The sequence below is a fragment of the Acyrthosiphon pisum genome, chromosome A3 (genome assembly GCF_005508785.2).
Source record: "Acyrthosiphon pisum isolate AL4f chromosome A3, pea_aphid_22Mar2018_4r6ur, whole genome shotgun sequence".
NCBI lineage: Eukaryota > Metazoa > Arthropoda > Insecta > Hemiptera > Aphididae > Acyrthosiphon > Acyrthosiphon pisum.
This window is the reverse complement of record NC_042496.1, coordinates 4884414-4908569: the sequence shown is the minus strand read 5'-3', so window position 1 is coordinate 4908569 and position 24156 is coordinate 4884414. Positions and strand designations below refer to the sequence as shown.

Sequence of the window (24156 nt, the reverse complement as noted above, 5' to 3'; positions counted from 1 at the left end):
TTTTTTAAAGAAGAAACAATCATATTATATAATTAAATCCTAATTGCTGTATACATTTCTAACATTATAACACTTATTATGCTCGGTCACGGTTGGACAAACTCACATATTCTAAGGAATTTTATATATTCCGATTGTGCTGATTATTTATATACATAATACGCGCGCACACACACACACACACACACACACACACAAACATACACATATTTATATATTATATCATATATAGGTGTACCTTGGTGTTTCGTAATATTCGCACACACACAAGTACGCGTAGATGTTTTTTACTTTGTTTGTTTTTTTTATTTCTTTTTTATTTAGGGTCATCGAGTCTCTGAGTTCTACCTATATGTTCGGTGAGACCTGCAATGGACACAATACAAGACGTTTGAGCGCGCGCACACTATATAGCACACCTAATATACATTAACTCCGTTTTATTTTCATCATTAACAACGTTTATTATTAATCTACCGATAATAATGGACCTTGACTCGATTTTGTGTCTATATTATACTAACTCAAACGATGTACACGTCTATATTATTATTATTGTTATTATTGTATACTATAATATTATGTGTATTAAGTATTAATTTACCAGTTACAGTTGTAGACACGCTATTATATTTTATTAACGTCATTAGTCGGATTCCTACAGGCTACAACTGGTGGACGAGTGTTTTTTGCCAGATAGCCAGATAGCCTATAATACCTAAGGCAATAGTAATTAATTAAAAATATGCAAGTTGGAAATTGTTTTTAAAAAAAATCATTTTTCACTACTACGTACCATTTTCTTTTTTCTTTAAATTTAAACCCAAAGAGGATAACGCAATATACATGCACGTATATAAAAATTATATGGACTACTGATAATACAGGTAACAAGTAACACTAATTTCCTCTTCTTAATTACATTTTACATGATTTGTACTGATGATTACTTTTATTTATTAAATGTATTTAAATGATTGTTTGAAAACAAATACAATAACGTAAGCAAACAACACTTCCATTTAAAAGCTTTGTATAAAATATCGGTATTTTTTTTTACATAATACAAATGACCGAATTTATAGATAAATGTAAAAATTTAATTTGTTATTAAAACATATTGTTACCTCATAGAGTTTTTGTTATTTATTGAACAATTTTCAATTAATATGTTTAATTGTGTATAGTGTGTCTAATTTAACTTTAATCTATTATTCAGTACAAGAAAGCTAACAAAAGTAATTAAATTTCACAACATTTTATTGCATATTAAATAACCTATAAAAATTGATATTATTTATTTTTAATGAATTGTATAACGTAGCTATCTATATACCTTAAAATACAAAACTTTTTGTTAAGATCTGTTTAATAGTCACACTATTCATCTACTTAAAAATTCCTCCTGTCTTTATAGAATTTGTTTTTTTAAGATAATTTGTGAAAATATAGTACGCAAGAACTAATCTTAAACAATTTTATATTATTATAAAATACAATATAAAAGTAAATAATTTGGACGACAAAACACCTTTTAAGGTTAAAAAGATTGTTGAATTTGTTATACCTATTTTATAATTTTATTAGTTTCTAACCAATACAAAAGAACAGGTGCTCTTCATAACCTAATCAATCTTCATGACAATATTTTAGGTTGGTAAGAACAATGTATTACGTCCAAACTATTCGAAATGAAAACTATAAAAAATGTAAGACAATTATTTATAATCATTATTCAAATATAAGGTAGGTAACCTAAGTAAAATTTAAAAAAAAAACAAAGAACTACGTAGGTATTACATAGTTCTATCATATCTATTTTTTCTATGGATGTATTATTGTAATACTATGTTAATTTATACACCAAATAAATAATAACTATATATGTTGTCAAAAGATGACATTTATATTAATATAAGATTATTATTAGTTTTGTTTAAGTGATAATCTGAAATTAAATATATCATTGAGTATATCTGCTTTAATTTATATTTGATTTTTATTTTAGATTCTGAGGTTTTATTTCTGTAATAATGTAATCTACACCTTAGTGTGATTTATGGTCTGGTAGGATATTAGATTAAGTTGGTAATTAAAAGAAAGGGGTCAAAGTTAAGACTCTTAGTTATTTACAAAATAGTTGGATAAAACTAAAATTGTTTACAAAAAAACGGAAATAATTAAGCAATACCAGTTTTTTTACAAAATGGATTAGGTATGTTATTTTGTTGTAATTAAAAAATAAACAACCACAGATACATACAATTTTCACCAAATATTTATATTAGCATTTTCGAAGTATGAACTAAACTTAAAAATATTTTAGTTCATTTTAAGCTAATGAAATGTTAGATTTTTTTAGTTATTTTGATTTATGTTTATAACAACTTTTTGTGTCAAAAAAAATTAAAATTAAGGCTGACACATCGTATCAACTAATATTTCGCGTACCCAATGATTTAATACATTTTTATGTTATATCGTTGAATTCAAATTAACTCTTCCATTACAGTAATCTACTATAATGGTGAGGCACTATCAACACCTACTATATAACAAAACGAGTTTCCGGTTGTAGGTAGGTACTAGGTAGTCATTATTGTTTTTAAAGAATTGTTTAGTAAAATATAAAAATGATAATTTTGTTATCCGTGTTGTATCAAAATAGATCTTAGATACTATCGATGTTTGATATTTGTTATGAACGTGTATAAACTATTTTAACTTGTATTATACGGTCCGTACCTATATTTATATATTTTACCAGCACACTGCCATACTCTCTATAATAATTGTATTCAGTCAAGCATATCTAATGTAAAGTGAATACAGTCTAGTGTATATGGCGTTACACTTTATACCAATAAAATACACAAGACATTTTTTTTTTCTAACTAAATTAATGTGGTAATCTTCAAAGAAAATATTCACAAGAGTCTTAAATTAAGAATTTAATATTGATTTTATTTTCTACTTTTATACTTATATCTGTATTTTATTACTTAGATTTTGTTTTTAAAAATATTATTGGAATGTTGTGATATCTACGGAATAAATAAATATGTTACCGAGAAAGAATGTAATATATTACTATAATAAACAGTTTTTTTAGAATAAAAATGATATTGTTCAAAATGTAATAATGAAAAGTCTATTATCTGATAAAAAAAAATAATTATAAGCTATTTATTAATATAACAATATAATAAAGTAAAAACACAAAATCACGTTTTATTTTACTGATGCTCAGTCGCCCAGGGTTAATATTTTCGCGCGATGGTGTAACTTATTATAATTTATAATACCTACAATAAAATTTATGTTCAAAAACATCAACATTTTTAAGCAAACTGATTAAATCTGATTTAGACGTTTTATCATGGACAAGGACGTTTACATAGGGCTGAGGGGGTGAAAGTACACAATTCGTTTTTCGTTGCAATGCTATTTATTAGGTATTAGTATTATTTATAACACTGTGTGTGCTGCGTCCACTTTATATACAGTTTGAAACATTTTCAGTTCATTATTAATATGATATATAACATAGTGTTTTACGGATAACTTGACCGATATAAAAGTCTACTGTTCTATATCAAATTGTGAATTAGTTCAACGTACAAGGTCAACTTTTAATATGATTAAAGTATTCCTTTTATGAACAATTTTAACAATGTATATACAATATACATCATACAGATACAACTTCGTTTCTTTTAAATAACACTACCTATACTTACCGAATTTTTTTTTTAAAAATCAATGAATTTTTTAAAAGTATGCATTTATTGGTGTTACGAATTTATATCATTGTAATTTGTTGTTAAGCTGATTAATATTTTGATAGTTTGATCGACAAATTGACAAAATGCTAAGAATATTAAAAAATTCTATTGTTTTATACATAATACAAATATGATTTTTAAAATTACGCCATATTATTCGGTGAAAATTATCAAATTAAAAATTAACAAAAATTAAAGGGTTTGCTCTACTGTATAGAAGGATTTAAGTGTAGTAGGATATACTTTGAGACTAACAAGTAATGAATGTATTAAATTTGAATTCATTGATACATTATTATATAAAAAAACATTTTTAGCCGATAAGGCGTGTCAGCCTCTATTTCTAAGGTTATATTAATTTTATTATTAGTAATTTATCTCTTCTATTTAACTGTAGTAATATGGTAGGTTGAATTATATTTTTTGATAAAATCCTTGCATATTTTATGCTATTAACTATTATGATATGTATTATATATTATTGTTATTGCCTATAATAACAAATAAAATTGAGGTTAACAACTTAATAGGAAGTCTGTATTCAAATTTTTTTCATCTATAAAAATATTTTTAAACATAAATTAAAAACAATAATTTTGAAAGTAGAAAATTTTAAACTTTATAATATACAGCTCACGCCTATATTAAATTTTAGGTGAAATTTTTACGTCTCTATAGTTATTTTGACAAAAAAAACACAAAATTGATTTAGTCAAAGGCCGGTGTTACGTAAATATTTCCGTTTTCTAGCTGGTTTTCCTCAATTATCAAAAAAGTAGGTACTTGATGAATAGAGTTTTTTTCAAATTATTTTATTCACTCTTACTTCCTCGCATCCCTACTTATTTTTTTGTTATAATGTCTTTAACATCCTACAATTTTAAATATGTAGCTTAAAAATGTATTAATGTAAGTGTTAAAACTAGGTATACAATAATAGACTTACATAATATTATGTTATCTAATATTCCATATGTATTATATAATATTTGGTAATTATAGTTGATTAGTTTTAGCTAACCATTTTTTCACCTTAAAATAACATGTTTATTTTGGTCATTGATGGTCATAATATGCTTAGTGAATATAATGCAGACGGTTACTTGAAAATCTTGATTAATTTAGGCGCAAATAATTATTTTGTACCATTATAATAAAGCAAGCGGAAATCCTTCAAACGTTGTCTAGGCTACTGTTCCGGATATAGACGTCTGTTCAAAACAGTTACCTAGTCATATAAGCAGTCGCCAGTCAGCATATCATATATATTATATGTATCATAATTCATAATTCACAATCTATTCAATTGCGTACGTTTAAATGAATTAGAAATAAAATTAAAATTGAATAAATCGAAATCTGTTAATAGCTTCTAATTTATTTTAAAGTTATATTTATAATAAGTTTATTATTAAATAAGCTAGATTCTCACTATTCACTTCATTAGTTTCATTATTTTGGTATATTTAGCACAGAAGTAAGCAGATATATAATTATTACATATTTTTAAGTATCTGTTTAATATTAGGTAGTTAGAAATGTTTGAACATTATTATTTATTTATTTGGAATATACCAGATTGAATTATTTATATATAGTACACAACACTAATGTACGCATGATGAAAGTATCTAATTTATGAAAAACAATTAAGTAAATTCTTTGATAAAATGAATATGATTGATTTACTAAACAATATGAAAACTGTATAAAATAAATAAATCATATTAATTGTACGTATCATATTTGTATTAATTATTGTTAGAATATTATATTATAGTTCAGTGTTTTATAATTATTTTCTCAAGCCTCAACTAGCAAGTACATTAATTTTACATGCATCCGTTTGCCGGCCTCCGTTTTTGGCCTCCATTCCTAAGTAACTGCGTATCATATAGGTAGTAATTATTAAATCATAACACACTAAAATATAAAAGATAGGATATAAAGCAAATATTTTTAAATTACTATCAAAATTATACTGTTGTACTTTTAGTACTTCATACATTTTTTCTTCATAATTAATAATATTTTCATTATCGTTATTATTGTACATTCAAAATGTTAAATGTTACGATTTAAAATCCATTATACCTTTACTTAATATCAACACAACACACTACATTAAATACCAACAGTTTATGTGATATATTGAAGTGTGCTCAAAGTTAATATTATTTAGTTAATAATAGTGTTTAATCTAGTTTTCCATTGTTATGTCGTGAAATATAAATTATTCATTATCAATGCACACTAATATAGTAATATGAGTTATATTATATATTACGTATACTCTAAGTATAATACAAATATACTTAAAACGTTAGATGTCTACTAAGTACATGAGTGTTCACTAAATTATTTATAAGTGTTAAACATATTCCACGTAACTACTGTGTAACATAAATTATAAGCTACTAAATACTTATATACATTGTACATTGTAATATTTTATAGCCTATATTATATTATTATAATACCTTTGAGCTGCGCTTAATCGTATTTTGATTACTTGTATATTATAAACTTTTAAATATGTTTGTTTAGATATTTTTACTATGATTTTTCCAACTCAGAACTAATAGTATATTTTTATTTCAAAATGATTTATATTATTATTATTATAATTTTAAGTAAGTATATGTAAAGCATCTTATAAGTTGCTATAATGTGTCTTTATCTGTTATCTACGTTTTTCTTGATTGTATAATTGTGTAAAAGCCGCCTGGCGTTGATTATAATAAATAAATAAATAAATAAATTATAAAAAACGTACCTATGTGAGACAAAAACTTTAACTGCCAGCTATAGACAGAATTATATTTATAACTGAACAGGTTATTAAATGTTATCGTTTTCATAATTTTATTGACTACCTAACTTTTCAAATTTTCAATATCGCCGAACACGATCGCGCGAACAAGGTGTGCACACATCTATTAATCGAAAATCGATTCGATAAATACAGACGACATGTTCACGTAATACAATTTCAAAGTTACTTGGAAAAAGACGCCACCTGCGAGTGACGAGTGACAAGTTCGCGAAACTTATAGAGGAGACGGTTTTAATTAAACACCGAGAATTGTAATTATATATATATTAAAGCTACTGAAAGTATATTATTATTTTTCCGTAAACAAGGTATAGGAATAAATGATGGATGACACCCCTTGCACTTTTGCATCCTCGCCAATCGTAGGTACGTCTTCGGAAATCTCGATTAAAAAAATATCTAAAAATATACCATAATACAAGATGCTAATACGACGTGATTACCTATACTCGTCATATTGGGTATGTCCGCGTCCGTCTGACTCGACGCCCGAAGCTGCAATGTGTGGTCGCGAGGAAAAAACCGCACACGTGGAACGTTCTTTACTGTGACGATGTTTCGCGTCGGTAAAAATTCCAAACTCGCATTGAAAACCGCATTGATTCCCGGAGGCGATCCGTCCCCACCCCCCCGCGAGCACGTAAATACAGTGATCGCGGCAGACCCTACGGCTGCCAACGCGCTGGACCGATCGAGTGTTTCCTGATGGAGTGCAGCACGTCAATAATAATACTGTATAGGTATTAGGTATATAGTGTACAGAAACGAGAAGAAGACGAAAAAAAAGTGGAAAAACGCAGTCGGGCTCACCGAAAGGCATGCGTCGACCTTGAAATCGGTCGGCGGCGGCAGTGGCGGCGGTGGAGGAGGTGACCGTCAATCGGCGTACGCGGCGGCGGCGGTTTACTTGCGCTGGTGAGGGTACAAGGTCTGTGCCCGTACCTACCTCTAGACCGATGTTTTAAATTGGACCCGAACATCCCAACGGACACCAGTATCCGACGGACCGTTGCCGCCGTTTGGCGATTTTCTGCGAAATCAAGTTTTGTTTTTACGTTGTGTGTTTACTTCGTTGTTTACAACCCTATATTATAATATCCGAGCCGATAGTATTCGATTATAGTAATTTTTTTTGTATTTCGATTTCTTCGAATTTCTAAACTAAAGTTTTTTTGTAAACCGCTGCCGTAGTTCGAAGAACGGATATTTTGTCGAATAATACTTATCGCACACCATAATATAGGAGTTCGCGGGTTATTCAGCATCACGCCGATTGACCGTAAACTACGAACATTACGTTACTATAAACACAGCTGCAGAACGTTCAAACGCGGGCAACAGCATCACACGTCGACGAGACTACGAAGTATCATTAAAGTTTAAAAGGGTACGTGTACAACGGGCATGCGAAAGTTTACTTGGCTAAACCGCACGTGTGTTTACGATTATTTCATAAAATATATATTGTTTCGTTTGCGCGTTCAGTGTAAGTTTGTTTGTGTATAGTGTACATATATGTGTAAATGCTGCAACTGCAGAGCGTGCATAGATTGATGAGCATAGTGTTATACGCCGAGCTTAAGAACCTTAGTCGGATCGGAATCGAGAGTAACGTAAAAAAAAAAAAACTCCCGAGTGAATCGACAATATTTTCATCTCAGCTGTTCGTCTTTATAAACGTACACGAAAAATGCACCAAAAAAAAAAAAATTAATATGAATAAGACAATAATAATGGGCCTTGACTCGTAATGCTATTAAAGAAAATAATAATAAATTATGTGTACATGTGTGTATATATTATTTATGTCTGTGTTTGTATATGTGTGTGTGTGTGAGCTCAGTTACATACATTATACACGTATATATTATATTTGTCCCCAATTGGATACAAGGAGGACGACACTTTTCGTCGCCAAACGATCAATATGGCAGAAAAAAATCCGCACAACCAGTAAAACTGAACTTGCATGATGTATACAAGTCAATCGGCACGCGTTTGTTTGCTTGTGCGTCTTTTAAGTCTCGTTCCCCGTAAGCCCATTATTTAAATTTATTATATGTTCACTACACGGTTAAATTATCACTATCGAATGAATTACACATTTACACGTGCACACGTGTTATTTTTATTGGTTTGGTTACAATATATTATAAAAAGAGGATACAATTAAAAGTAAGTGTTTATATCTCTTAACATTTTATCTTTTCAAATATTTCACAAATCTTGATTCTGGGGAATATAGGTAATTAGTGATACGTATTATTGAGAGTATTACGTTTATTGGTACACTATTATTGTCTTATAATAATATAATAATTACGGTTCAATAGCTTAGAATTTTTAATTTTTTTCTGGCTCATATAATATTTGTATTTTGTTCTAATTTCAAGTTATTATCAAGCAAACAATTTTAATATTTGAATGAACCGAAATGCATATGTCCTTCGGTTTTGAGTAAAAAAATGAAATAATGCATTAATGAACAAGAAATAATTCCAATACTTATTGAAAACCGGCTATAACGTACAAACTACTAACTAATAATTATTTAACCACAGATACTTTCAAAAAGATAAACATTAATTTGCTTATATTATGTATAGGTACATTAATATTATAGACTAAATACTGAATAACGAAAAATGTTCAAATAATATAAGTTAGGTCTATATTATAATATACATTTATTATTTGCGAAACTGTTTACTTTCGAAACATGTTCACAACGTAACCTGCGTCAAGTTTTTTTGTTTCCGCAATACGTGATATCAATTAATATTTGTAACGCAATATCTAAATTTCGATACAATTTTTATTGGCTCAGTATCAATGCTTTACAATAACCGTTCTTCGAACGCGGAACTCACGAATGCGTCCCAACCCAAGGTCAGCGGAGAAGACCGAACTGAAAGATCTAAGCTTAGATCTTAACAAACGATGAGTATTTTAATTAAAATTATACGAACACATTACTTCCTTTAATTTCGGTTGTCCCCACTCCACCCCCTGGAGATTTTTACACAGTATTCGGGAAAACAATAGATGCCATTTGTTGATTTGCTCGCAAAAAAAAGTAAAAGTGAAAACTGAATAACCTCAAAACGACGTGTACACACGAGCAGAAGACACACACGACTGATTCCGATGAACTTGGGTTTTGAGTTTATAATAGTAGTCGCCAGCGAACAAACGGTTCTTTATTGCAATCTAACTGTGTCATCTTGAAATTGTTTTTCCATGTTATTTATTCTTTGTATCTCTGATTGAAAAATAATAATAATTATCATAAATATCAAAACCATAAAAATGATCGAATTTGTATCGGCGACCGCATATATCGTTCAACCGCCACCGCAACGTCCGAGGAGGTCATCTGATGTAAACATACCTATACACCCTACAAAGATGAAACGCACTGGACCGGCACTGAGAGTCAAAGACAGATAGTAATTATATAAAAAGTGATTTACGCAGTTTAAAAATAAAAAATGTATGAAAAAAGTTTTAAAAAAATTGGAAAACATACAAATTGCTAAGTCATTAGTTTATTCATTTAACAATAAAGTTTTAACAATATCTATGTGCATGAGTGCATGTGTTAAATAATAGTAAAATTAGGCCACATGATGGGACGAACATAATTGGAGAACTTTGATTGATTTTTTTTAAAGCCGACGGACGTCTTTTGTTATTACTCATTACATATTGTCCAAACCACAATGACCATCGCTACGAGAAGAAAAGTCGCAACCATTTTCCATCAGTTTCGTTGTATTAATTTATCCATAAAACTGTATAAATCGACTTTCAAATTTGCGAAGAAAAACGTGTTCAGATAAAACACGCTATATCACATAATATATCAGTAATAATATAATATATATAGTGACCATGAATTTTTCGCATTCGCGCAATACACCCTTGACTTATTAGAACTTGTTTGTTGCGCCGCGTTGTTATAAATCTTAAACCTTGTTTGTAACAGTGACAGCTCGACATAAAAATATGTGCGCATTCCACCCCGTGGTCCTCCCATCTGCAAACGCACGCACGCTATAGATCGGTTGATTCATACGTGGACTACGCATTTTTTCCTAAATTTTTTCATACCATGTTTTTTTTCTTACCGTCAATTATATCATTATTGTTTTTTACCATACCATTCCAGGAATATCATATCAATCTATCGACATGCATTCCTACATCAAAAAATTGGGTTTCCTGTATAAGACGTACGTGCTCACGATCCTCACATTGGGTTACTTGACATCAGAAATGGGACATTTCTTGATCGGAGTAACCAGCAAGGCGACGGCTCGAGACGTGCATTACGGTGACATCAAGTGTCAGCTTCTGGAACACCTGGCCGATTCGAAAGTGTTCAACTACACGTTACATGAACGTTGCGATACGTCACCCGACCAGAGATCGTAAGTGTAATAATTTATTGTTATGAAGAGGATTTTGGTAAAGGGCGCCGTGACAAAACATAGAATATAATAATGTTATGTCCTTAGAAGCCTTATTAATACGATAAAAAAAAAAAAACAAAAAAAATTAGGCGAAATTTATTCTATGAATAAAACGATTTATGATCATCTTCTTACGCGCATTAATACAGTATAGTAATATATTATATTATTATATCATTATTTTATATTACATGACCGACCTCTGAAAACTGGCTTTTACGTTATTGGTCGTGGCCACTCAGCGACGCGATGGGAAATAAAATACATTGCACGCGGATCGCGGACGTCTCAATAACGAACGCATTCGACCATTTCTTTTCGCCGTCTCCGCCGACGGTGTTTTATTCATTTGTTGTTCGATCGTTTTTTTTTTTCTATTACCTACATTATAATCGCAATATTATTACATTAATATAGGTACGAGTACACGTGCGCGCTCTCCTGTGTCGTACCCATACTGGACCTCGTTCCGAGTTTGATGACAACAAATGACAATTATAATAATACTCTTTCAGTAAACGATAAAATAATATTATATCGATAAATCGATTACGCTGTATAATATACCGACCTACGTGTAATTAGCCCGGGTCAAGTTTATTTGATTATAATGACACGAACAATAATTTTGAGCTATTATCTCGACGAATTCGTATTGTAGCAACCTTGCAGTGTGTAATGTGTATACTATATGATATTCAAACGGATATGACGGCCGTTTTTTTCTCGTCTAATGGTTTCAAAATGGTTTGTTGCGCATCTAAATTTCCAGATAGTACGACACACACACCGGACGTTTATACGGGTACGCGGTAAACCGTCCGAAACATATGTAAATCGCATTTCCTTATGAAATCCTTCTATATCGAGCGCCACTGGACCGCAGTTGTTTTGTCAAGTTGTATTGTTTACATTTTACTGATATAAAATTTTCCTGACAGGTGCGAGTTGTTAGTCCTAGAAGACGGATCACCGTTCTGCGAATGGAACTACAACGGACTCGGTTTCCAATATCAACTGTTGGCGGGACCGGCGTTCATCGCCGTCTACTCCATCGTAGGCGTATTTTTCGGCATGGCTGCAGACAAATTCAACAGGTAAATAAAATTTTAATCGAAATTGAAATGAAAAAATAAAGGGGGCGAGTGAGCTTGCTGTACATTAGATGTATAGAAAAGTCACTGTAATTATAAATGTGTAAAATTTAAATTCAATGATAATATAAAATCAATGCATATTATGAAAAACGATTCTGAGTGAAGACGATCTGACAGCCTATAATATAACTAATTATACTTTGTAATATTATTGTAATTGAATTAATTTATTTTCTATTAGGAATCAGCACTACAGTAGGTAGGTTAAATTATTTTTTTCCGAAAAACTGCATTTGATAATGTCATTGTGGGTTTAAAATATAATAATAAAATTTAAAATCTTCAAGTACCCAGGAATAATTACGAAAAATTACGATCAAACAAATAAAATCGTTATTCTTCGTTTGAATATCTAATTGCGTCCAAATTTAGCTTAAAATGTCTATAAAAAAAAAAAAAAAAATGTGTTTGTATATTTTTTAGATTATTTGGTTAATTTGGTTTGGTAACTACTTACGTGGAACTTGGTTTAAAATTTCAATCCTTAACTATAAAAATTGAACATTTAATAAATGTTTAACTACAAAATAATTTGCAATCATTTCGAATTAAATAAATGTTGTTAAAATTTGAACTTTAAATGCAAATCCAAAAACATCGTTCATATTTTTAAACTGCTATTGTAACAATATGTGAGGACCTATTGTATTAAATTATCAAGCTCTTTGACCAAACAAATAAAATTTTTGGGGGACGAGGTGGCCGAGTGGTCTAAGGCGTCGGTCGCGGCGCAGCCGTCGCTGGTTCGATTCCCGGCCACCAGGCGGCATTTTTCTTCGGGCAAGTCACGGTGTCCGGAGAACAAGTGCCGCCATCCCACATCCGGGCATGGCAGATATCTTCGGGTGCCCACTTGAAAATTCTGGCAAAACCAAAAACACGTGTTACAAAACCTACTAATTTCAAACCCTACCACAAACCACAACTAAAAATCTACTAACAGCTAATGGCCACAGTTGCCGGGCTTCAAAAATATCAATTAAAAAAAAAAAAAAAGAATAAAAAAAGAAAATATCTGTAAACAGCTCAAAACTACTCAAAATATTTTGACATTTTTATCGAGTATATAAAATAATAATTTAAACATTTGGTGTAAGTTTCAAGTATCTATTGTTATTCTATAACAAAATAAGAAAAACGTTCCATGAGATATCGATTGAATACCTAATGTCGTAAAAATTTAAATTTTCAATCGCTCATAAAAATTTAATTCGACTTTCCGGTAAACGAACTTAAGAATTAATTCAAACATTTCCAAGGTTATTATGACTGAACAAACATTTTTTTATCGACATTTATATAAAAAAAAAAAATTATAAAAATCGGAAATTTCATAATATATTTATTATAAATATCTCAACGCATGATTCAAAATATTTGAAAATCTTATGGTGTATATGAAATGCTAATATAAACATTCAGTGAAAATGTCATGTATCTACAATCATTTTTTTAGATTTACTTCAAAAACCAAAATCCGTTTTTGAGTAAAAATTCCCGTTTTACTTAATTGATTTCCTGGCGCTTTTGCACAGACACACAAAAAAAACACATTGTAAAATCAGTACATTCATCGCTCGGCTCAGAATCTACGATAATTTTAAAAACGGGTACTTATTGTATTTAAATCGTGTATGCGTACATGTCCAATACCTGTCTCGATATACATATACGCAACAAATAATGCAGTCTATAGAAAACCCAGAAAAAACCAATCATAGTAAATTAGATGTAAGCCCACGTCTTAGTTGAATACATAAATAAAGAGTTGTCCTAGTTTAATAGAACGAAGATAATATAAGAATTGTAATTCAAATTTTATAATATTCAGCTTCTTATGAAAAGTTGTAAAAGTTTAATTTAGTACTGGATTATTTGTTGCGCCATTATCGCATGTCGAATGTCTATTATATGGTTCACGTGAACCTGCATAATATTGTGATTATTACAACTTTTATTATATTATGTATTTTAATTTTTTAGAGTCCGACTACTGTCTCTATGTACATTGGTCAGTGCCGCGGCTATCGGTCTCATTGGAATGGCTACCAGCTATTGGCATCTGATACTTCTCAGAATCATGCTTGCTATTGGGTGGGTAACAATATTTTTAAAACAATAAAACGACGGTAACAACAAAAAACGCGACCTCGGTGATTAATAATTGTACTTTCGTTATTTGTTACAGCGAGGCCGGTACCAATCCCTTGTCCACGGGAATACTGTCCGATTTGTTTTCTGAGGTAAGCACGCACGGAATCACGACTTTGTTCGTTTAAAATACAATGAAAAATAAATCTCTTATCGATTGTTTCTATTACGAATTAGTTTTATTATTTTTTAATTTTTTTTTTTAAATATACACTATAGATAGTAGAAAAATATTATTTATTATTATTTTCGTAATAATCCAGGTAAATTGTTTTTAACTCTAAAGACAATATTAAGAAAACAAATTTCGTAATAAATATTTAACTTATTTTTCATAGTTAAACTTTTAAAGTGCATATTTAATAATTATTTAATTATAATTTAGGAAAAACGAGGTTTAGTCATGGCGATCTTTAATTGGGGAATTTACGCTGGTATTGGTTTGGCTTTTCCAGTCGGCCGGTACGTTACTGAAATGAACGTTGGTGGTTTGGTGAGTAAAATTCTAATTATTTAAATTTATTATTTTTTTTCTATTTTATAACATTGTCATCAATTGTTCTTATTGTTCATATTTTTGTAACAGATTGAATAAAAAAAGCACAGAATAACAAAAAAAAAAAAAAATTTATTATTATAATACTTATACTTACTAAATGAATTTTCATAAAAGTGTTACGTCACTATTGTTTTAAGCATCTTAAGTACGTAAGCTAGAATTTTACTTAACTTTTATTTTAATTTTCGTTTGTTGTTTTGATTGTATTCGCTCGTATAGAAGAACGTGTCTGCTACAATATTAATGATTCCCTCACTAATTTTCAGTTTTCACTTTATATTTTAAATTGTCATAAATTTCAACCCGTCCAAACTAATTGTTATAATAACTTTTCCATACACATTAATTAGGGATGGAGAGTGCCATACTATGTCAGTGGAATGATTGGACTGATCGTAGCAGCTTTAGCTATCACCACAATGACTGAACCTAAGAGAACAGCAATTAGCGAAGAAGCCGATAATGATAACAACGAAGTGTCAAAACCTCGTTCCGTGGTACAGGCCACTACTACACCGACCGAAAGTTCTGAGAAGACCTCCATTTGGAAGGTGCTATTCCAACCAAAAATTTTGATTCTGTGCATTGCCGCTTCCATTAGACACACTGGTATGGACTGGTAGAAATAAATATCTAAAACACTAAACAGAAACTATGTATGAAAATATTTTTTAATGTTTTGTGATTGTATTGTTATTTACAGGAGGATTCTGTTTCGCCTACAACGCCGATCTGTTTTATCGCGACATCTTTCCTGGTTACGATTTGGGATGGTCTTTGTTCGTCGTCACATTCTTGGTCGGTAGCGTCGGTGTGGTAATCGGTGGAGTTACTTCTGACAGTATCGTGAAGAAATATGGAATAAGATCAAGAGTAGCTGTGCTAGCCATAAGTCAGGTATGTGAACATGGAAATATCATAAATTTCATTAACACTAATACATTACCCCCAATAATGTTATTACTTATTATAAAGTATTTATACGTTATAATGTTATGAAATTATGCAAAACAATTGGTAAAACTGGTTCACTACATTCCTACAAAAATAGATTTGGTAATTTGCATCAATCATCAAAATATTATTTCACATGAAAAATGTAGTACCTATAGTTCCCTGACAGTAATGAGTAATGACAGTATACCACATGTTGTAAACACTGTTATTAATTTCAAATAAGTGAGATATGCTATTTAAGAATAATCATTGTGGTCCATGTATTAATATATGTTTATTTGTATATCAATAACCAATTATTTCAAAATTCATCTAGTTATACATGTAGATCATAAATTATAAATATCAATCGGACACAAACATTACAAATATATTAATCCCACTGGAATATTACTATTTTTAATAAGATTAAATCAATTGAATACTTGGCAGCCACAATAATGGCTCATAAGTTGTACAGCCTTGAAATTCAGTATTGAAATAAATCAAAACGTTTTTGAAATATAAATAACTAAACAAGTATTCTGTTAATATAATATATCTTCATATATTGTTAAAAACGGTTGATTTTAATGTTGTGTAATAATGTAATACAAAGAACATCATTTTCAACCAAAACTATAATAATTAAGAAATTAAAAAATGGTTTTAAAATTATTTGTGCTCAATTATAAATTAATTGAATAAATATATTTCTTAATAAAATCATTTATATTAATTTATTTTTTGTAGATCGTAGATTGTGAGGTGAATAATGGTAAAATATATTATGTAAAATACTAAATTATTATAATATTTTATCGAAAACTTAACATCAAAAGGAATTTTGTTAACTAATGTAAATAAACATCAAGAAGGGTCCTGAGTAACGAGTTATATTCATAACACTAAAAAAAAATAATAATTATTGTCTATATAATGTCTATTTACCTATTTAAAAAAAGCTTAACATTTTTTAAAATATTTTCAAATATTCTTGAATATTACATGTGTTCATTTAAAAATAATTGAAAAATTTCAAAGACCGATAAATTAAAAAATTAAAATTTTAAACACACATAAAACAAAATCATAAATGTAAAAAGTATGTCATTTAGTATAATACTAGGTTAAAAAGTATATAAAGCCTATATTGCCTAGTATTAATTTCATATAAGAAATTTTATAAAAACCTGAAAGAAAGGTAGAGAACAAGACATTTAACAGTATATAATACGTTATGCAGCATAGAGCTGTGTTTATTTGCTCTCCATTTAGAGTCATCTAATTGGAAAGTTTAATCTAATAATATTTTATTCAGAGCAAATATCAATACATTTATCATCATACTAATAAGGCAAACTAATAATATTGTTAAATAGGTGAAACTGAACACAAATATCAAATTGATATCAAAATAACATTCAATTTTATAAGAATAAAAAACAAGCTATTGAATAGACTAAAAAAATTAAGAACTTATAATAAATAATATATTTTATTGAAACTTGTAAGTACACCAAAAAATAATTGATTTGACAGTGAATAGGATTTTGGTTATAAATATTAATTTTAACAAACGATATTACATTAACTGTCTATAATATTGTAGACAATTGACATTTTTATTCGATAAAATAATTGATTGATTTTAAACATGATAATATCATATAATAGTATCAATTACTCCAGTGAAAATTGTACATTGTAAAAACACATTCGTCAAAGTTATCTTATAAACCATTATATTTTAAATTGTTCGGAAATAATTTAAACATTTACTAACGAAACTTTAGAAATAGTTTCTGTATATTTAAACTTATTTTAATTTTTCTGTTACAGTTAATCGCTACACCTTTTGCGTACGGAAGCATTTACTTAGGACCAACCGGAGCCATGGTAACACTTGCCATATCTTACTTATTCGGTAAGTCGTCTACACCTAATACCAAAAGTTCATATTTTAATTTATTGTCTAACGTTATAACTTAAATATAATACAATAATACGTATAATTATTTATTTATTATTTACTATAGCCGAAATGTGGTTCGGTATCTTGTTTGCCATACTTGTTGAGTCTGTGCCGATGTCAGTCCGGTCGACTACTGTTGGTGCATTCCTGTTTTGGATGAACAACTTCGGTGGAAATGTTCCTATGTTTGTAGAACCCGTCAGAAAAGCATACGACTACAAAACAGCATTGGCTATTTTCTACGCCGGTTTCTACTTATTGAGTGAGTTCTAAGCTAGCGGCAAACATACATTGATGCGTGTTTGGGGGACTGCCCCTTAAAAAAGACATTCTCGGAACAATTGAAATTTATTAAACAATAGCTGATACCTATTAATAATTATTATACATAATTGGTTAATTAATTAAATTAAATGTGCAATGCTTTTGTTGATTACTAATAGTAATGCACTTGAAAACTTTTGTTCCAAAATCTAATATTAGGTATTTTGAATATTACTTATGAATTAAATCACATGAATTGATTGGTAATTCAAACTGGTAACGCAAGGACAAAAACTGTAACAAAGTACAAAAAATAAATTACTATACTTATTTGTTTATTTGTTATAATTATACGGTTGTGCCCTTTCGGTACAATTATAGTTCATACAAATTTACATATTTTATATTATACATTCCACACATATTTTAACAATTTTATTATTAGCTATAAACCAGATATCTTATGTATTATGATTTATTGCCAAATCGAAAGTTAAAAATAATACTAGTCTATGCATTTTAAGTTAGTCCGATATTTATTTAAAAGCTTTCTTTTAACTCAGTATGCAAGTTTAATTACTATGATATTTTAGGTTCATTGATGTTTGGTATGACTGTGTTATTCATGGGAAAGAAAAAATCGAAGAACACCAATGTTCACACATTGGCTGGTATCGAAAATGGAGGCTTCAAGAACTCTGAATTGGATAATGGACTTAAAGGTTTTCCAAGCCTAGAAAACCATCTATAAAAAGGTATATTGGATTGTTTTTATAATAATTAAGTTTAGATTAATTAAAAATATTATTTACCACATCAGGAGTCAACAACGACAACAATTTATTATTTTAAATTCATGTGCTAAAAATAGCATAGCAATTTAAAAAAAACATCCCTATTATAAGTAATATAATAACAAAAAAATCTAGATTCTAACTAGAATATTTATTTCTAAAAATACATATTGTATTATTGTTAGATCAAAAAGTTTTGTGTGTCACGGGTTGCCGTTACAGGTCTTAAATGTCATACAAAAAAGTAGCATTGTATTATATAAGTATTTAAACCTTTTTAAATAATACTTTTCCAATAAGGAGCTTTCTTTCTGAACTTAATCTGAGATACGAAAAATATGTTAAAAATAAAATACAATGTAAATCATAAATTCAATTATTTGGATAATATTCATATAAAAGTTTGATTTATATATTCAACTCAAGATTGACAATCATAGGCGAGCGCAGACATTTGTGACAGGGTGGGCCAAGCAAATAATGATTAAGATATTTGAACTTTAAGGAAGAAACAATTAAAATATTTTATACTTTAATTTACCTACTCGTTATCCCCCACCATTGAAAGCATAACATATGTAATCATTCAAATAATAAAAACAAATGCATTTTTTTTTCAAAATTAATAAAGAAATATTTTAATTGTACACAGTTAATTTCGCAATATTTAATGATAATATTGTATCATGACATTTATATAATATAAATGTAACAGTTCATAACTCCATTCTTCTTTCGATTTGAGTTTAAGTTTTAAATGTCTAAATCACCTCATCGACATTGATATAATATGCCAATTCTTACTTGATGAACAGTGTCAAGAGTCTAAATTATTATTTATTTATTATAATTGAGTACAGAGTAATAAGTATCAATTTTACTTTTAATTTGTCATGTTTTATGAATTAAAAAATCAAAAACTTGTGACGCTTGCATGATAGGCCACGGCCCATCTGCCCCTCCCCTGTGCGCCCGCCTATGTTGACAATACTCATTAAAAACTTTAAGATCGGTAAATATCGTAATTGACCGTAATTATTAATTATTATTCAATAAGACAACAACCATTTATGATCTGTGTTTAAATTAGAATATAGTAGTATATCTGTAGTGATATAGGTATCACAAAACTATTTCATAAAAAAAGGCTTTAATTAATACAGCAAAATAGTAAATAATCGATTTCTTAAAGTGGTACTTTAATACATTTATAGGTATCTTGTTTAAAATTTTCTTAAATATTAAATAAATATTATTTTTAAAAGACATACTATACAATTCCAAATGATTATTTTCTGTCCATTAACCAAAAAAAAAAAAAAAATAAGAGTTTTTATTATTATCTTAAATATTGCTATGATCTACATATAATATTATATTCTTCTAATTTGAGCAAATAAGAGGTAAAAAACATAAATAATAATAACTTTTCAGTTTTCTGTTAAATGTAAAACTATCAATTTTGTTAAATCTCTAATTACTAATTAGTAGTTAAAATACATAAGTATAAATGTATAAATAATAATTAGATTTAGCTTAAGTTTATCTAACACCTGAATCAATATTATATTCCGGATCACTTATACCTAATAAAAACATAACAGGATTTTAAATTGGAATTCATTAAGTATAATTTACTTTTATTAAATAACTGTACCTATCAGCTATTCATAACATAATTATATTTAATTAACTTCCTTAGTTAAATTAATTAAATAATTATAATAAGACTCATCTATATATTATTTACTTAAGCCTTAAACTACGTTTGTACCCGAATAAAAATCCGTTTTAATTAAGCTACTTAACCATTTTCACTATATATCTGCAGGACAAGTACGTCAATTTAATTTTACATTATTCAATAAACATCCGTTGACAAATGATTAGCTATTATTATTTAAGAAATGTATAAAATAGGCTTTACCCAAATATATATAATAATATAAATATAAGATACAAACATAGCTCAACCAACGAAAGGTCCATGTCCATTTCGTTTTGACATTCTTTCTCAAAAAAAAAAAATTAAATTACGAATAAAACTCGTTCGTTTATAGTGCGGTACAGACTAACGAGTAGCGACTCGAAGGACAAGGGCATTAAAAATGGCAGCTTGTGGTCCTCGGTTTCCGGGGGGAGGGGTGGGAGGAACGAAAAAAAGACTACTTATACTGACTTTCAAGCTACGGTGCAACACATCTATCGTGATCGGCAGGGATCCGGACGCGTATTTTTAGCACTAAGAAAACAATAGCCCGTCGCTGACAGGACATACATCATTGTCACCAAGCGCAAGCAGCCGCAAGTGCACCAAAAATAGACGAACATGTGATCGAGGGTCACCTAATCGATTTTCTCCGGATATCCACCCAATACCGATGTACCTTATAATATGTCCATGTCGTTGGACATCGACCTTTTTATCGTTTGTTTTGTGTATTTTTTTGACGTCGTGAAACCGGAAACTTACGGCTTTCACCCCTATCATTTCATCCCACGTAAGGCCGATACGAGACGTCGAGAACTTGAGCTTACGATAGACGGATAATAGCTATATTATAGTAAGGTGACGGGCAGGTAATAAATTACTATACAAAAAGGATATATTGAATATATAATAAAGTCGAGTCTCAATAACTAGAACCTCGATAACTCGAAAACCCTCGAATTCGGAGTCTTTTTTTGCCCCCTGAAGTGTTGATAAGTAATATTTTAAGTATTTAGCTCGAAAAATACATTGGTTGAATTTTTTTTTTATTACCATAGAGTTTCAAACTATAAAATGTATATTACCTATGCTTGGTCTGAATGAATGTCTGATACAAAAGCAGAACGATAATGTATAATATACCAACATAAATTATATTTCAAATATATAATATTAGTGATATGTATGCAGGTATTTTTCTCCTATTTTGCCCTCCAACTGACAACTCGAGCACAATAATTGTGCAATTATTGCAGACACGTATCATTCGGAAAATAATATATTGTACATTTGTACTCAAATTTTGTGCACATTAGCACATTAATAACACGGACGACTCTAACACAATTTGTGATCATTTGTGTAGGGCTCGACGAACAGACGATCCAGGGCCGGATTTACGCCTTGGCTGGCAAATTTTTGAGGGCGAAAAATTTTGCAAGAAATCGAAAAAAAAATGTATTATTGTTTACTAGAATTGATAATTACTACTGATCTAATTTGTTTATAATAAAATAAATTTATTAGTAATAAATACTACATTTTTTTTCTTGGGATAGGAGCGGCATATTTAAAAGGGCATAGGGTGGCACCTGTTCTAAATCCGGCATTGAGACGATCGGTTGGTCTAGCGCAGGTCCATGTCCTCCCGAAAATCCGATAAAATATCTCCACAGCCACTGCCAAATTTCAGAGTGAAATTCTGGTGGTACTTGGGGGATCACTATAAACCGTCCAAAATTATATTATTATTATTTTTAACGTTTGGTGTTACGCAATCATATATTATTACAGTATGCCATTTACTACTGTTTATTACAATTTATTTTTATTATGTTTCAGAAGAACGCAATCGGTAAAGTTGCAGCTGCGGAGGCCACCTTGAAAACACTCGACGGACACCCACTCGGGGTCATCGTCACTAAAGTGGCAGCAGCGGACGAAAAAGACGGAAACGAATATTTTCCGTCGACGATAAGTTATAAATTATAATATACATAGATATATTATGAGAATTCCAAGTATATAAGAGATGTGATAATTAACGTTTAAGATGATTTTATTCTTATTATTATTCTGTTGTAAATATTTTGTTGTACATTTTTTGATTGACGGCCGTCTACGCCGTCGTCTCGGACGTGGCTCTGGCTATTCGCGTGTGCACAATACGCGCTTTAAGATCTTGGCCACCCTTCGTGGCTTGTTCATTTTATACATAAAACCCACTATTTGTTGTTCAGCGGTAAACATAGAGAGTCGGTATCGTTATTAATATAATATATATAAATATAATATAATATATGGCGCAACCGTTCTGCATGGTTACCTCTATATTTATTTAAATTATACCATTTTTATTTATATACTTATAAATCGCGTAAACGATAAAAATATCGTTTATTGAAATTATTTTGTATTATATTATATATTTTTATTATAATAATTTGTATTTGTTTTTTTTGTAACACATAATGTATTGGTTTTCTATTCTATATAATATGCACCACACACATGATCATTTAAATATACACTCGTATACGCTTATTATACACATCGCGAAACCCGTATAGATAGTATATTTAACTATATTATAATAAATTATGAGTTGGTGTAAGACTTAGCGCGGGCCGCGGAGTAGCATTTTTATTTTATTTTATTTTATTTTATTTATACTATTGTTATATTTATAAACATAAATGCTGTTCACTCCGGTCGCGCGTATTCTATAATTTCGGCCAATTTTTTTTACCTTATTTTTGTCAAAAAAAAATAAAAATTGTCTTATTTTTGTATACAATAATGTTCCTTTATGTTATGTTGTTGGACCAGTTGTGTGTATCTGCGTAAATGTATGAGTGTGTGTCTGTGTGTATGTCATGTTTTTATTTGCATAAGTGTGTATAATATACTATATGAATACAAAATATATAATATGACTACATAGAAAAAAATGGTTTTATTTTTTTCATCTTGCTAAAAGGTATTTTTACTCTAATTAGTTCTTACATATAACATATAATATGTAGGACCTAAAGTTCGCAATCACAAAATTCCTTCTGTCACATTGAAGACCCGAAGAAAATATTGCTCGATAAAAAGTTTATGTTTGTTATGGCATTTTCCATGTTAATAATAAATAGTATAATATAGTATATAAATGTATAATATTATATATTATATACTCATAGTAGATACTATGTATCTACGAATGTTGTTGCGTTTTTACGGTAGGAATAGTAAGTCTTCAGAATGATATAAATGATGCAATGTATCTTATTTGTCTTGTCTTGTCGTTAGCATATATATATGATATATAATATATTACTATATACTATTGCTTGGAATTCATTACGAAATTACATGTACTTATCTATTGTCTTTTTGTCATTAAATCGGCCATGGAGATTTAATCGAATACATACAGAGCAACAAAGGTAAAACTGCAGTTTTATATTAAAAAGTGTCATAATCAAAAAGGATTAATTAATTAATTACCTATTCGATGGACATAAT

At 29.3% G+C, this 24156-nt stretch overlaps 1 protein-coding gene across 3 annotated transcripts; it reads left to right on the top strand.

The window, feature by feature from the left end:
* The first annotated feature begins 663 nt into the window (after window positions 1-663).
* LOC100160512 (protein spinster homolog 1) lies at window positions 664-23086 on the top strand. Of its 3 annotated transcripts, none has more exons than XM_016801351.2 (12): window positions 664-887; window positions 10793-11054; window positions 12038-12193; window positions 14237-14347; window positions 14442-14496; window positions 14790-14897; window positions 15314-15572; window positions 15667-15860; window positions 17742-17826; window positions 17939-18136; window positions 18732-18893; window positions 22486-23086. In XM_016801351.2, the coding sequence occupies exons 2-11, from the start codon at window positions 10816-10818 to the stop codon at window positions 18887-18889; spliced, it is 1563 nt and encodes a 520-aa protein (XP_016656840.1). In that variant the 5' UTR covers window positions 664-887; window positions 10793-10815; the 3' UTR covers window positions 18890-18893; window positions 22486-23086. The 3 variants fall into 3 exon arrangements, with proteins under 3 accessions (XP_016656840.1, XP_008179295.1, XP_001950614.2); XM_008181073.3 differs by lacking the exon at window positions 664-887 and adding an exon at window positions 7591-8008 and having other exon boundaries at window positions 22489-23086; XM_001950579.5 differs by lacking the exon at window positions 664-887 and adding an exon at window positions 7591-8008.
* The last annotated feature ends 1070 nt before the right edge of the window (window positions 23087-24156 follow it).

Excerpts from the sequence above, each read along its gene's own strand:
- LOC100160512 (XM_016801351.2), top strand. The coding sequence starts at position 10,816 with ATGCATTCCTACATCAAAAAATTGGGTTTCCTGTATAAGACGTACGTG. Across the intron at positions 14,497-14,789 it reads TGTCCGATTTGTTTTCTGAG|GAAAAACGAGGTTTAGTCAT; the intron begins GTAAGCACGCAC and ends ATTATAATTTAG. Across the intron at positions 18,137-18,731 it reads CGCCGGTTTCTACTTATTGA|GTTCATTGATGTTTGGTATG; the intron begins GTGAGTTCTAAG and ends ATGATATTTTAG.